Genomic DNA, 14,200 nt, shown 5'->3' with positions numbered 1-14,200 from the left:
TGTAAACATGAAAGACAACATCTTGATCGAGTAATTCAACAGACATGAAATAAAATAAATAAAGAAATAAAATAAAATAAAAATAATAAAGTAAAGAAAAGGAAAGGGGGAAGGGGGGGGGGGGGGGGGGGGGCGTCCATCAATCTTTGTAATGTTAAATCTCGATGCACACGAAGGGCGTCCATTTGGTGTTTCACTTTTAAACATCAGGGTTTTTCAGGAAGGTGTCAGGTTTCTGTGTGTAAAAACTAAAGCCTTTCGTTGTGTTGTGTGTTCAGGTGAAGGTGATGCGCTGTCTGGAACACCCCAACGTGCTGAAGTTTATCGGCGTCCTCTACAAAGACAAGAGACTCAACTTCATTGCAGAGTATATCAAGGGAGGAACCCTCAGGGAGATCATCAAGAAGATGGTGAGGGGTGTGTGTGTGTGTGTGTGTGTGTGTGTGTGTGTGTGTGTGTGTGTGTGTGTGTGTGTGTGTGTGTGTGTGTGTGTGTGTGTGTGTGTGTGTGTGTGTGTGTGTGTGTGTGTGTGTGTGTGTGTGTGTGTGTGTGTGTGTGTGTGTGTGTGTGTGTGTGTGTGTGTGTGTGTGTGTGTGTGTGTGTGTGTGTGTGTGAAAATGACACAGATGCTTTCCCAGTTGTATGTACCTGTACACAAGATATTACAAAATTGGGTTATTGTAATCTCTTGTTTACATGTACAGAAAAGTAATATTGTTTTTGTTTGGCTCCTCAGACATTTTAGTCAACATTGCAGAAGTGTGTCTGGTCGTATCGGTATTATACTTGATGTAATACTTGTGTTGTGTGCTGATGTTGCACACTGTAAAATAGATGATCTACAAGCTCAATGCGTCACAGCACAACGTGTGTGTTACCACCAGCACACAAATAAGCATGAATTACCCCATTAGCCGCAAGCTAACCAGGAATCGCTTCTGGTTGCTGGTGTATTATTTCATCCCTGTTGGAACATCAGGTCTAAAATATTAATAGAAATGAGACATGACTCCTTCCTGCTCATGAACAATGTGATGTTTGTCATTAACTCCGATCACAGGACAGTAACTACCCATGGAACCAGAGGGTCAGCTTTGCTAAGGACATAGCTGCAGGGATGGTGAGTTCACATCATCTTTGGTGGGCATTTCATAGCAAGAGTACATCAAGTCAAAATAAAATATGTTTATTTTGAGCAGGGAAAGCTGCAGTGCAGTAGTGGATGTGGATGCAATAGTTTCTATTAGCCTTACTAATACTGCCCTCCAGTGGCTATTTGTATTAACTACATCATCAGTCCTGTAGTAGCCCATGTGTCCCTGTGGAAATGACAAGATGAATTCCTATAGGATTAGTTAGCTTTAGACGGGTTGAAATGACAAGATGAATTCCTACAGGATTAGATAGCTTTAGACGGGTTTAAATGCTTTGCTTTGGCATATTTTCTTTGACTACAGTAACAATGCGTGACTGGATTACTGCAATCCACAAAGCCAGAGGGAATTAAACAATGCTTATACGGTTCCATTTGGTACCAAGATTACCTAAGCCTTCTGTTCTTTAATTTATCTTTTTATATTCCCTTCCTTCCTTCCTTCCTTCCTTCCTTCCTTCCTTCCTTCCTTCCTTCCTTCCTTCCATCCTTCCTTCCATCCTTCCTTCCTTCCTCTCCCTCTCTCTCTTTCTCTCTCTCTCTCTCTCTCTCTCTCTCTCTCTCTCTCTCCCTGTCTATCTGTCTGTGTAACTCGCTCGCTGTATCTGTCATGCAGTCATATCTACATTCCATGAACATCATCCACCGAGATCTGAACTCATACAACTGTTTGGTCCGAGAGGTAAGAGATTGATTGATTGATTGAATACTTTATTAGACAGAAATGTAAACAGCTTGGATGAAAGGATAAGACATAAAAGTCCTGGGGACAGTGTGGTCCTATGTTTTCAATTCATCAACATAGCATAAAAATAGCACCAAAATACATTTCAAGGAGAAAAAAAAAGAAAAAAATCTAACATTTTTAAATGTCGGCAATGAATGTCATCTCGTTTCTATGGGAGGAGTGAGTTTACCTCAGGCCTGTTTTGAAAGAATCCGGCAGTGATTCACATGTTTTAAGTGGTGTGAGGGCATTCCACATTTTGGTGTAATAGAATGAGAATTTGTTCTATAGATGGGTGGAACCAGATCGTTGTTGTCGCTCCCTCTAGTATTGTGGCTGTGGGTGTCACTCACTTTGGAGAAGGAGTAGTTAGTCAGGTATGTGGGCATTGAAGGCAAGGCCCCTTTGACATAGCCTGGTGAAACCACTCTCCCTGCTGGACAACATTTCCATGCAGCCAGAAGGGAGAGTCTGGGCTCTCTCGGGCAGAGACGATGTAAATGGTAAATGGTAAATGGTGCATTTATATAGCGCCTTTATCCAAGGCGCTTTACAGAGATTGTGCATTACATTCACCCATTCACACACACATTCATACACTGATGGCAGCGGAAACCATGCAAGGTACCAACCAGCACATCGGGAGCAATTAGGGGTTCAGTGTCTTGCTCAAGGACACTTCGACAGAGACTCTGGGGGAGCCCGGGTTCGAACTGGCAACTTTACGGTTACCATCCAGGCACTCTACCCCTGAGCCACCGCCGCCCCATGTACTCCGAACCAGTTTTGTTCGGAGTGATATGCGGCCGCTAGAGGCGGGATCAATGTGAGACTGATGACATATTGAAGCGCTGCCACAGCGCAAATGTAAACACAACCTAACAAGACTACAACTCGAAATTATTATGGAGATATCAGATTTTTGTCCCGCTGTTTCCGGTTCATCATTTCTGCCTGAGAGAGCCCAGATGCAGGCAGGAGGAGGGAACTTGTGAACTCAATACTGGCGCAATCTGGCGGAGTCAGGTTACCTTTGACTATCTTAATAACCAATCCCATTACTTAACCCTGTCCTCTACCCTGAGCCATCCCAGGCTAGCAAAATTGTTGTTGGAATTAGGTGGGTCTTTTAGGCAGAGAAGCAGTCGAATCAGTTTGTTTTAGGAAGTCTGAAGCTTAGTTTTTAGTGAAATTGGGATGTTGGAGAAACAAGAGGTGCAAGCATAGTCAAAGTGGCATTGAATGAGGGCTACAGCAAGAGTCTTGAGTGTGTGCGTGCTTGCATGCGTCGGTGCGTGCATGCTCGCGTGCATGCGTTCGCATGTGTGTACTGTACATTCACTCTTATGTACGTGCATGCGTTTGCTTCCTGTGGGGATTAGCAGCTGTCCTTCATGACGACAGTCAGGTGTGCACAGTGACAACAGAGATGTGACAGTTCACATACATGTTGAGTGAACCCTGCAGTGTGTAAACACACACAGTAGGTTATTGCATGCTGTACAGCAGACCTACAGTAACCTTCTTCAAATAAAGCCCACATGAGGAACACAACACATGCAGTGTGTCCTGATTAAAGACTTACCGTCTACAGTGTAAATACAGAGAAGGATAAATTACAGGAGTGAGGTTTTAACTTCTAGGAGCAAGGGGCAGGTTGTGATATTCTTTCCATTATATCTAATCTACCATATCTAATATGTATAAATATATGGCCACAAATATTGTGATAATTTACATTTTGACTGTCTCTCTGGTGTCTTTGTAGAACAACAGTGTGGCGGTAACAGATTAATTTAGATTTGAACTTGTTCTTGTCTCTGTGTGTAGACCAACAGTGTGGTGGTGGCAGACTTTAACCCATTACAACAGGGAAAGCATCTGTGTCGTTTTAGATTGTATCTATATTTTAACCACTTTAACCATTATTTCATACTTTGGCTATTCAAAAATAGCAGATATACAAGCTCATAGTGTGTCACTTTGTGCCATGCTATGCTATGCTATGCTAGATCTGCCATTTTTTGAAGAATCGTGAACAAACGTGAGCAAATCTTTGAATATATTTTTTTTTAAATCGAACATTTTTAAGCCAAATCTTTGTTTCTGGGGGTCGCTGGAACAAATTATTTTGAGATAGGAGTCGGGGGACAAATACAATATAATTTCGGGGCTCCTTGACTTGGAAAGGTTTGAGCACCACTGTTAGCATTAGCAACATACGTTTTTCAGAAAACTGGCCTCAGGTTAACTCTTGTCTCTCTCTATAGAACAACAGTGTGGTGGTGGCAGACTTCGGCCTGGCACGGCTCATGGTGCCTGACAAGCTGGCACAGGGCATCCTGCCCGGCCTGAAGAAACCTGACCGTAGGAAGAGATACACGGTGGTGGGGAACCCCTACTGGATGGCTCCAGAGATGATCCATGGTAGATTAGTAACCCTTTATTTATTTATTTCCCCCCAGAATTCATCAACTAATTGTTTACTTGATTTAATCACGAAATCTGTAAGATTGTGTTTGCTGCTGCATGCAATCATGAACAGACGCGAGGTTGAGAACTGAACTATATTCTATTGTGAATTGACTGCTTGCTATTGACCTATAGACTGGTTGAATCAAAAGGGTTAAATGAGATGCTGCATATCAAGGGGCTAGCCCTTCAATAAAAATCTGAAATATCTAGAGTTTACAAGAGATGTGCTCATCACATTTTAGCAAGAAATAATTCATTCAGTATGGAAAATGCATAAAGAAACGACTAATAAACTAACAGATCCTGATCAAAGTCCTGATCAACCCGATCCAACTGTGACAGAGCAGCCCTATACGGAACTATATCACTGCTGTCGGGCAGCACCTAGCTAACTCCAAAAGGATCATTTTTCAGGAAATGAAAAATATGCATTTTTCAGGAAATGAAGAAAACCTTGTATTAAAAACAAAAACTAAAAAACAAAACAAAAAAAGCAATACTGACTTTAATTAGGTGGTGGAGCTGTTTTAGCAGACAGTTTGAGGAGCTGGTTTTGTCAGAAGCACTTTTTAATACTTTTCATTGGTTCAAGTTGTTTTTAACCAACACACATAGAAAGGGTGACTTATGAAAATACATAAAAAAACAGAAAAATTGAGTTAGCTGGACAGCGACGATATGTAGCTTTTGTAACTTTATCGTAACTTGAATAGTATTTGTATTTGTTGCTAACCTTGCATACCTCAACAACATTAACGTTTTACATTTTCTCCAGGTCAATGTACAGAAAATATTAATTAATTCCTGTTTTTGTCTTCTCAGGGAAAAGCTACGATGAGAGAGTGGACATCTTCTCGTTTGGAATCATGCTCTGTGAGGTCAGTAAAATACATCCAATCAAAACATCATTGAAGGTTTTTGTGTCTTTTATTTCTCGCACATGTTGGAATGTAATGACACAAAGATGTCACATGGTTGAACTGCTCTGCCTTTTGTGTGTGAGTAAGGATTGTTGTTTTGAAGCCACATTAAGTGGCTTGAGTGGTTAAAATATTTTTGGGCTTATTATTGGGGAACGAATAAGTGAACCCTGAAAAGTTCATAGATTAAAAAGAAAAAAGTAAAGTTAGTTTCATGTTACTGGAAGGACTTCCCAGAGCGCCAAACTGCAAAAGTATTTTAAAATCTGAGTGAAATTCCATGCCGGGGTCTTGTCAGTTCAATCCTGGTGACGTGTGGTAAGCATTAAAGCTCAGCCCCGGCTCTATTCTAGCAGACTTTGGGCTCCAGAGCTCAGTCAGTCAGTCAAAGTAATGCCTAAATTTATGTCTTGTCGTACGACAGTGTTACGTGGCAAAAATAGCAGATCTACAAGCCGCCAGTGTGTCGTGAATGCGACGTGTTGGTGGCTTGCAGATCTGACATTTTTGTGGCACGCGACGCCGCTGTGCAACAAGGTCTAAATCAGTCCCCCCACACACACATGGACATCATTAGATAGAAGAGGAGATAGATTAGAGAGAGAAGGGGAAGCTGCTCTTCATGTGGCTTCCTGACAGATATACACGCCATGCCTTGAACCATCAGGTTCAGCTTGGTGGTCTCACTGTTGTGGCACTGTTCTGGATCTGTTTTTGTGACCCCTGCCGGTGATGATGGGGGACAGGGTGAAAGCCTTCCCCCTAAGGCTAGGTTGGGAGGGGTGGCTGCTAAATATTGTTTTTGTCCAGCCTCCCAAATGCTGAAAATGGATCTTTTAGCCTGTGGATCTTTTGAACGCTAAAACACCCTCGTGTTTTATTTATTCATTTTTGATTTCTTTTTACGGACCATGTAATGTGAAAACCCAACCAGAACCCAAACCACACCCCATGGTTTTTGTAAAGCCAAACCGTAGCTTAATATGTCATACTGTATACTATTGAATTGAAATAAAGTTGATGTGCTGTTAGCTGATTGCATTATGCCCTTATAGTGGTGTAGGAACAATTAATGGTTTATGCTGGTGATATATCGTTGTTGATATGGAAAGTCATTATTCTGTAATTTGTCCCACCAGGAGTACTGTTTGTCAAAAACGTTACTTTTCAGGAGATTCCAATGAATCCAATGTTATTATTACTTGTGTTCACAAGCTCTTGTTAATACTTTTCATTGGTTGAATATTTATAAAAACCCAAAGGCACACTTAACCACTTTCTAACTCAGCTTCCCTATATTGGGCACGTCAATATAGACAAAACATTTTTCAAACTGGGTGTGTCCCTTTCTCTCCAGATCATTGGCAGGGTGAACGCAGACCCTGACTACCTGCCCCGGGCCGGGGACTTTGGTCTGAACGTGTCTGGTTTCCTGGAGCATTTCTGTCCGGCTGACTGCCCCCCGACCTTCTTCCCCGTGGCAGCCATCTGCTGTGACCTCGACGCAGACAAACGGTAAGTCGTTCTTTATCTACGTTAGCAGTTCTCAGCCTTTTCAGGGCCGTGACCCCCCAAAATAATCATATTTGAACTGGGAACCCCCCCACCCTGACAAGCACTTGGCATGAGTGGAGGAGTAGAGTCATTGGTAGGAGTTGAGTCATTACATTTAGTTTGACTCTGTTCCACAGATAAATATTGTGAAAGTAGCAGATCTACGAGCTCGCAACAGATTTTTCAAAAAGATTGCCTCTTATATTATTTGACTATTTGGCCAATGTTTTACCAGTTTTTATAGAAAGGTTTGTTGATTACTGTTGCTGTAGTCTTTTTCTTTTCTGTCTTTTTTTTTTTTTAGATGTTAAAACGGTCTTGAAAGTCCTTAAATTGTCTTTAAACTCCCTGGGGGTCCCGACCCACAGGTTGAGAGCCACTGACCTACATGAACCCTAGCATCCCTGTTCTGGCATAGATGAACATTCTGCTAAAATAACAATAATATGAATTAGTTCATACACCTGATTTCTACCCACCGTCAATCCGGGCTAAGTGACCACAACCATGACTACAGATCCTATACTGGCCTGTGAGGACCGGTCACAAAAATGCTAATACTTTCCCTATATTTAGGGAAAGCAAGGAGAAACTGAGTATCAGATGGACTGACTGACAGAGTTTCCTTCATTTTATAGTAGGATAAAAGGATTTTATACAACGATAAACTAGTAAATGGACTTTACATTTGAAACAAATCTCAAAGTGCTACATTTACACGGGTTGTGTTGCGGCACGTTGTGAGCTTGTAGATCGGCTATTTTCATTGAAATTGGATTTGGTGTAGAGGGAGACCAGCCAGGTCAACAAGGCACAGAATGGGGTTGTAAAAAAGTTTTTCTCTCTTGTAGTCCGCCATTCACCAAACTGGAGGAGTGGCTGGGGAACCTGAAGATGCACCTGGACATGGGCATTCCCGTGGTCTCTGAACTGGAACAGCTACACAAGGCCTTCTGGACCAACCACAGCATGGCCGCCACCACCACGTCACGCTCCGAGAACGGCCTGCAACCTCATGCTGAGCAACCAGAGGAGGCCGCAGCTTCCAGCTAAATCCCCACAGCGTTGGTGGTGGGTGGCAGTGAGTGGCAGAGAGAGACGGGAGCTGTGGCACCTGTCTTACGTCAGCGGGCGTGGTGGATGGCATTGTGTTGCCTAAGGACAGGTGTACTGTGAAAACCCTTCCACACCCAGGTAGACACAGTTGGGTGTGGAGGGAAACTGTCTGGCTCTAGCTGAACAGGTTGTCCTATGGAACGTCAAATCAACAACAGAAAGGTTATAACCATAGCTTGATGTTTTGCTACACCCCTTAAGATAACCTGAAGCAGATTAACAGGTCAGATCATCTCACCAGTCAGTCAAACTGTTGAAGCTGTAACGTTATATGGCCATAGAGGTGAAGTAAGATGCCTCATCAAAACTGTATCAGTTGTTCTGCGTGTGTTTGCAAATTTCACCCGCGTGATCTTGGGTTTGATTTGATTTTTGGTTTGGTTATCAGAGATCAACCTTGTTTTAAATGCTACGGAGAGGGGCGCTTTCTACGTGCAATGACACAGTATATGTCCAGATACAGTTTTAGAGTTTTATTAATTGAAGCTCTTTCGGAGCTTCTAAAGGTCGTCTGAAAAGTGCATGACTGTAAATAATGCTGTCGGGTCACATCCCTGTCAACGTGAGCCTCTGTCTGTCCCCAATGTGCGTGACCTGGTTTGCACACTTCCAGTAGAATAATGAATACTAGGCCCACTGGTGTCTGTCACGCTGCTCTCCTCTCCGTCACACCGTGTAGCACTGATGAAACTCCGAGGTACACATCGTTTTGCGTTCGGTACACATCGCCTCCTGATCTTTTAAAACAAGTTAACTTATTTCAGTGATTTTCTGAGGTGAAATCTTCTTGCTTTTAAACTCATACTTGTTGTACATAGCTTGTGATATTGTAAATGTTTTAAATATTGTAAAATGGATAGACATATTTTATATACGTATGCTACATTGCCATATTTTTATTGGGCTACCGGCTGAAATTTACAGAGAAAGGATTGACTCTAGTAAACATGTTGGGGGGACATTTGAGTCACCATGATACCAGTGTTAGGGATGTCAAAGTTAGTGTAAGTGATATTTTTGTTAAAAGGTTAAAGCTCTATATTCCCATAGTAATCAGATATTATCATAAATTGGTTTCCCGATTTGAAAATGTATTTTCTGTTTACTAGGGAGACCCCTTGTTACAGAACAAACTCTATAGCAACCATTACTGAATATAGAGCAATTCAACACTTACTTTAACACAGAAATTTCACTTACACCACCTTTTAATTGTTTGAGTCAAACAAGCCAAAAATAGCTGATCTTACAAGCTCACAGTGCATTGTGAGCTGGTAAGATCTGCTATTTTTGATGTGCAACACTGGTGCACAACTAAGAACTAATTATACATCAGGCTTTTAGAACTCAACCATTACATTCTCTCACGTCACCGCAAAATTCATCATGTTTGTTTATAAGTGAACATGGGAGCTGTCTCTTAAACCTCAGCCAATGCAGTTGCTGTGTCACTGTGTCATTAGACTTGCCACAAACACAATCACAACATAGAATCACATGGTAAGACAAGATCTCCTTCAATGGGTTCATTGGCATCTTTTTACCAAAAAGCCCAAACATAGTTGCTAATGTCTAATGAGTAATGACCACCTTCGATGTGTTAATCATCAGTCGTTAAGCCTAATTCATGCTTTGTCATAAGAAGAAGGCGTGGCTCGCTAAACATGACGGATTGTCAATTAAACAAGACAAAATCATATATCGGCGTGGCTTCCCTGTGGATCTCTGATGTCTTATTGATGTCGTCATTCTTGCTCAAATATGGAGTTCCACCTGGCTCCAGACTGGTCTGGAATGACCGTGGATCTGAGATAAAGATATCCCCAAAAAAGAATAGTTATTATTATAACATTGATAGATTTGAAAAAAGGATTTGAAAAATCTTTGGATTGAGATTCTTGGCCTTGCTCACAACGGGCACAAGGTATGTGACACTAATTGGTGCAGTGGTTTGCGAGATTAACTGCGGACACACACATCGGGGATAGACATACATAATAAATACATTCGCACAAAGACGACTTGCTCCCACGCCGTATGTAGCAGTAGTGGCTCAGAGCCTCTGCCTGGTGACCAAAAGCCAGAATTCTCCCACCAAGCCAAGGGTGAATTCCCCTTTAGGCTAGTGGTTAATGTGTTGGCTTTCCACACGGGAGACCCGGGTTCGATCCCGGGTGTTACACGTAGAAACAAGATGCATTACGTTTTGTTTAGTTGAAAATCAATGAATGAATTTGGCTTCACTGAGTGTGTGGAGGTGATGAGAACGTCACACAAATCCCCCTCTCTCCTTTCATGGAGTGTCCATGTGGGACGCCAGGATGCCCCACTGTTTGTTTACACGTAAAATGCTGGCTGTAAATACTTCTGTACGTGTCTGTCTGTCTGTCTCTGTGTGTTGCATATACATTCTATCGCTCTCTTTTGCTGTCACTTTTCTCTCTTTCTACACCTAATATTCAGTAACTCTCTAATCTGAAATCGATTTCTTTTCATCTTAGTTTTTTCACCGTAATTCTTAATTGATTTATACAAGTGCGCTATAAATCTGGCGTAACAACACGAGCTGCATGGTGTTTCTAGCTAGGTGTGGCTACTTATGCTATTAAACCGAGCTATTTTTGTCTCTAATACATTGTGAATTTAAATAAGAAAACAAAGAATAAAATACGATAACGAGTGAATGGAAAAATAGAATCGTATAAGAAAACAGCATCTCTTTTGATATGAAACCACTGAAATCTTTTTGTATAGATTTGAGTACTTTAATTTGCACTATATACCCAAGTCGCATCTTGAAGCCATGATTTCTCTTTTTTCCCTCTCTCCTCTTTTGGGCTACTTGTGATAAAGAATTCAAAATGACATTGGTTCAGGTTGATACAGTATATTAATATATGAATGCAAGACACTGATCGAGCCTTTCAAACATGTGTCCTGGGAAATCCATCCTCTTGATAACAAGCCAGAGAATCAAGTTTTTTATTATTGTTAATCAAATTTTTAACTGACTTTGTAAATACCACTAGACGTTTCTGTAAAAAACGTAAAAAAGTAATTTGGTTATTTTATTTTATTTTATTTTTTGTAAATTCACCATCAAGGCCATCCGGTGTGGTTGTAGCGGAGTGGGTAGAGTAGAGAGGTCATCTGGTAATCGGAAGGTCACCGGTTTGACAAAAACACTTAACCACTAAGAGCTCCTTCCGAGCGTTCGTCCAAAATAAGCCATCTGAATAAGCCATCTGCTGGATGAATGAATGCAGAAAAGTGCATTCTTATGTCCTTATTCAACCCAGCAGCATGCCATGCAAGAGAGACACACAACGTTGTCTGGTTGGTCGTTGCTACCAAGAGGATGTTGAGGACCCGGCTCTGCCTGTTGCCTACAGCCTGGTCCTTTGTGAATGAGATTCTGTGTAATGGTTATGCGTGGTTTCATAATGTGATGATGTCCCGAAGAGGCTTCCACTGCTGTTCGCCTCTCTTTTAACCCAACCCTTTTACCCACTTTAACCTTGGAGTCCCTATTTCAGGCGAAAATGGTCAAACAATAGCAAAAATAGTGTACATGTATTTTATATAGCTGCTATTTTTGCAATCCATCGTATGACATAGGGCTTATGTGGTTAATCAAGTGGTTAAAGTGGCTTGGTCTCACCTTCCGCTTTCATAACTTTCTGGCTCAGGGCTGTAAATCTTTCTGGCGCTACTTTACAATTCAGTAAATTACAGTGACATCACACAGGAGAGCAGTCACAGTATAGTAACTGTTAAAGGTCAGTTTATGCTTTTTTGCTTTGTGTGTCGAACAGCAACACACGTCTCTCACTGCGTTCTGAGATGGGAGCGTTCATACTGTCTGCGTCTTGTCGACAGTGTCACCCAACAAAATGTAAACAGGGAAGGAACAGGGATGTAGTCTTGTGCACCTCCACGGTAACGGAGCTTACTACCAATCAGAGTATACTCAACAATTTATGGGTGGGGTCTACGACCATTTGCTTTTCCCACCTTGGACAAGACCCAGAGCCATTGAAGGAGAGTTACGACATCTCCGTTCACTTCACAGGGCCAGTCCAATGGTGGCTCTTCTACATAGACTTCTATTGGCGAAGAGCATAGCGAAGAGTTGACGCTTTACAAATCTGTTTTCTTTCTCCATGAATGAAACAGGTGTTGTGATTGATTGGTTACAACACCTGGTCACAAGTCCCTCCCCCATAGACACTCTCTGCATCAGTTCGTGGCCTGACCCCCTCTGAGAAGTTTCTCCGTGACACGTTTTACATTTGTCGCATAAAGGCAAGCATAAATTGACCTTAGACTTCAAACGAGCATGCATATAATGAACCAACACAGAACATTTCTCTGTTAATTAATTAAGACCATATCCCACTGATAATAATATAATATTTGTCAGCAGACTTGAATATGAGTGATTTCGCAGTGTGTCTCCATTCCAGCTCACGGTGTTACTGTCATGTGAAGCATGTTCCAACGTGTGTGCTTGCGTATGTGTACAGTATGTGCGTGCGTGCGTGCGTGCGTGCGTGCGTGCGTGCATGCGTGCGTGCGTGCGTGCATGTGTGCGTGTGTGTTAATGAATGAGAATGTTGTCGCAGCACTTCTTTTTGCAAAGGATCGTTACCTCTTCAATAATGCTGTGCCTTTGTTTTAAGCTAGCCTTGCCAACGACTTCGAAAACGTATACATTTTGAACTGATTTCCTTTTTTTGTATCGTAAAGCAGCAAGCCTGATTCTAATGGATCAAATATTGTTATTGTCGTGGCTGATACTTATATATGTTTTATGGTATTTCCTCTTGTTCTGTATCATATTTATATTTTCCAGATCTCCCATTGTCGGTTTTGATATTTTAGGATTATATTTCTTTTTGTCTTATTTTTTTATTTTTATTTTATTTTTTACACAAGCTGTGAAAACAATTCTGCACTTTAATCCTACGTGAATATTTAGAATCTGAGGAGGCGACTGTTTTTTCATTGCAGCTGAAATAAAACTGTTGCTCCTTAAACCGAAAGATTGAAATGTTTTTGTTTGTTTATTCGAGCTGTTTTGCAAGTGTATTACCCTCCAAACATTATGAGACCATTTTAAAAAATCTAAATAAATAAATACAATAATTGACATTGAGGACTACATTGAACCTGCCAACCCTACTCTGTGGATGTCATTATCGGCAAAATGTTCCAACAAATTTTCAAATGTTCAAACATTTTCCAAAATAACACAAGCACACACTTGTAAATCTGCTGATACTTTGTGCAATACTGTAGTCAGTGTAGTACGATATAAATATAGGGCTTTAAGTGGTTACAATGTGGAGACAACTTCCTTGTGTAATAACAAATAATTCTCATTCTGAAATAAGATGGTACATCACATCAATTGTGAGAAAATACATTGCAAACACACTGGGCACTTGGGGGAACTCATTGTTTGTGCATTTTCTTATTATATTTCTAAAAACTGGAGATAGTAGAGCTACTATTTTGAGGACATGGGCAAACTGGGTGACAAACTAGTCATCTCCAGTGCCCGCAGCCCACCTCAATTTAATGCCCAGCCAGCACCAGATTCGTGCCAAAGTCACTGCATGGTATCCATGTCATCACCGCACCTTCTGGATAAACACTACAGTGGTTCCCTAACTGGGGTCCCCAAATGTTTTTGGAGTGATCCCCAAATGATTAGCAATAGCTTTTAATGTGCAATGTTGTTTTCTCACTCAACACTAACAGTAAACAAACCTGATATAACTATGAAACAAACCACAGTAAAACTGTAAAAGTGTAATATAGGCATTATCTGTATATTTCTAAACTGGGAATTGAATGACTTTTTAATACCAAATTGGCCACTTGACTAGTTCACATTATTTTGGGGTCGGGGCACAGAAATCCTTGGAATAAGCAGGGACACACACTGAGTTTGCACATGTCGGGCTGAACCGCTGAAATCCCAGTAGGCTATGACTTTTTACTACACCAAACCTGCACACTGAAGCGTGCTATGATTGGTGTAGATGTCACAGCAGGGTGGTCTGTCCCCCAGCAGGGTGTTGTAATTGTTATCCCGGCAGGGTGCTCCTTGCACCCATGTGCGATTGTTGTCATTCCGTCAGCGCTGCTGCAGACCGTGCGTGCATGTGCCTTGACGTGACGTCATGTCAGTCTGGCAGGAGGCTGGCTGCTTGTGTGTGAACCACTGTTCCGTCAAGTTAAGGAATC

At 41.6% G+C, this 14,200-nt stretch overlaps 1 protein-coding gene across 2 annotated transcripts in view; it reads left to right on the top strand.

Annotated features, from left to right (window-relative positions):
* limk1a (LIM domain kinase 1a) overlaps positions 1-12,990 on the top strand; it is a gene marked incomplete at its 5' end in the record, with an annotated part of 95,917 nt that extends 82,927 nt beyond the window's left edge. For both annotated transcript variants that reach the window (XM_079514381.1, XM_079514382.1), the window contains 7 exons: positions 279-410; positions 1,061-1,120; positions 1,770-1,835; positions 4,151-4,307; positions 5,178-5,233; positions 6,633-6,790; positions 7,681-12,990. In XM_079514381.1, the coding sequence (XP_079370507.1) occupies positions 279-410; positions 1,061-1,120; positions 1,770-1,835; positions 4,151-4,307; positions 5,178-5,233; positions 6,633-6,790; positions 7,681-7,882 (831 nt within the window). In that variant the 3' untranslated portion in view covers positions 7,883-12,990. The remainder of the gene's footprint in view (positions 1-278; positions 411-1,060; positions 1,121-1,769; positions 1,836-4,150; positions 4,308-5,177; positions 5,234-6,632; positions 6,791-7,680) is intronic.
* Positions 12,991-14,200: the final 1,210 nt, after the last annotated feature.

The sequence above is a fragment of the Electrona antarctica genome, assembly GCF_951216825.1.
Source record: "Electrona antarctica genome assembly, chromosome: 11".
Lineage (NCBI taxonomy): Eukaryota > Metazoa > Chordata > Actinopteri > Myctophiformes > Myctophidae > Electrona > Electrona antarctica.
Note: the sequence above shows the minus strand (reverse complement) of the source record. Positions and strands in the feature narration are given on the sequence as shown.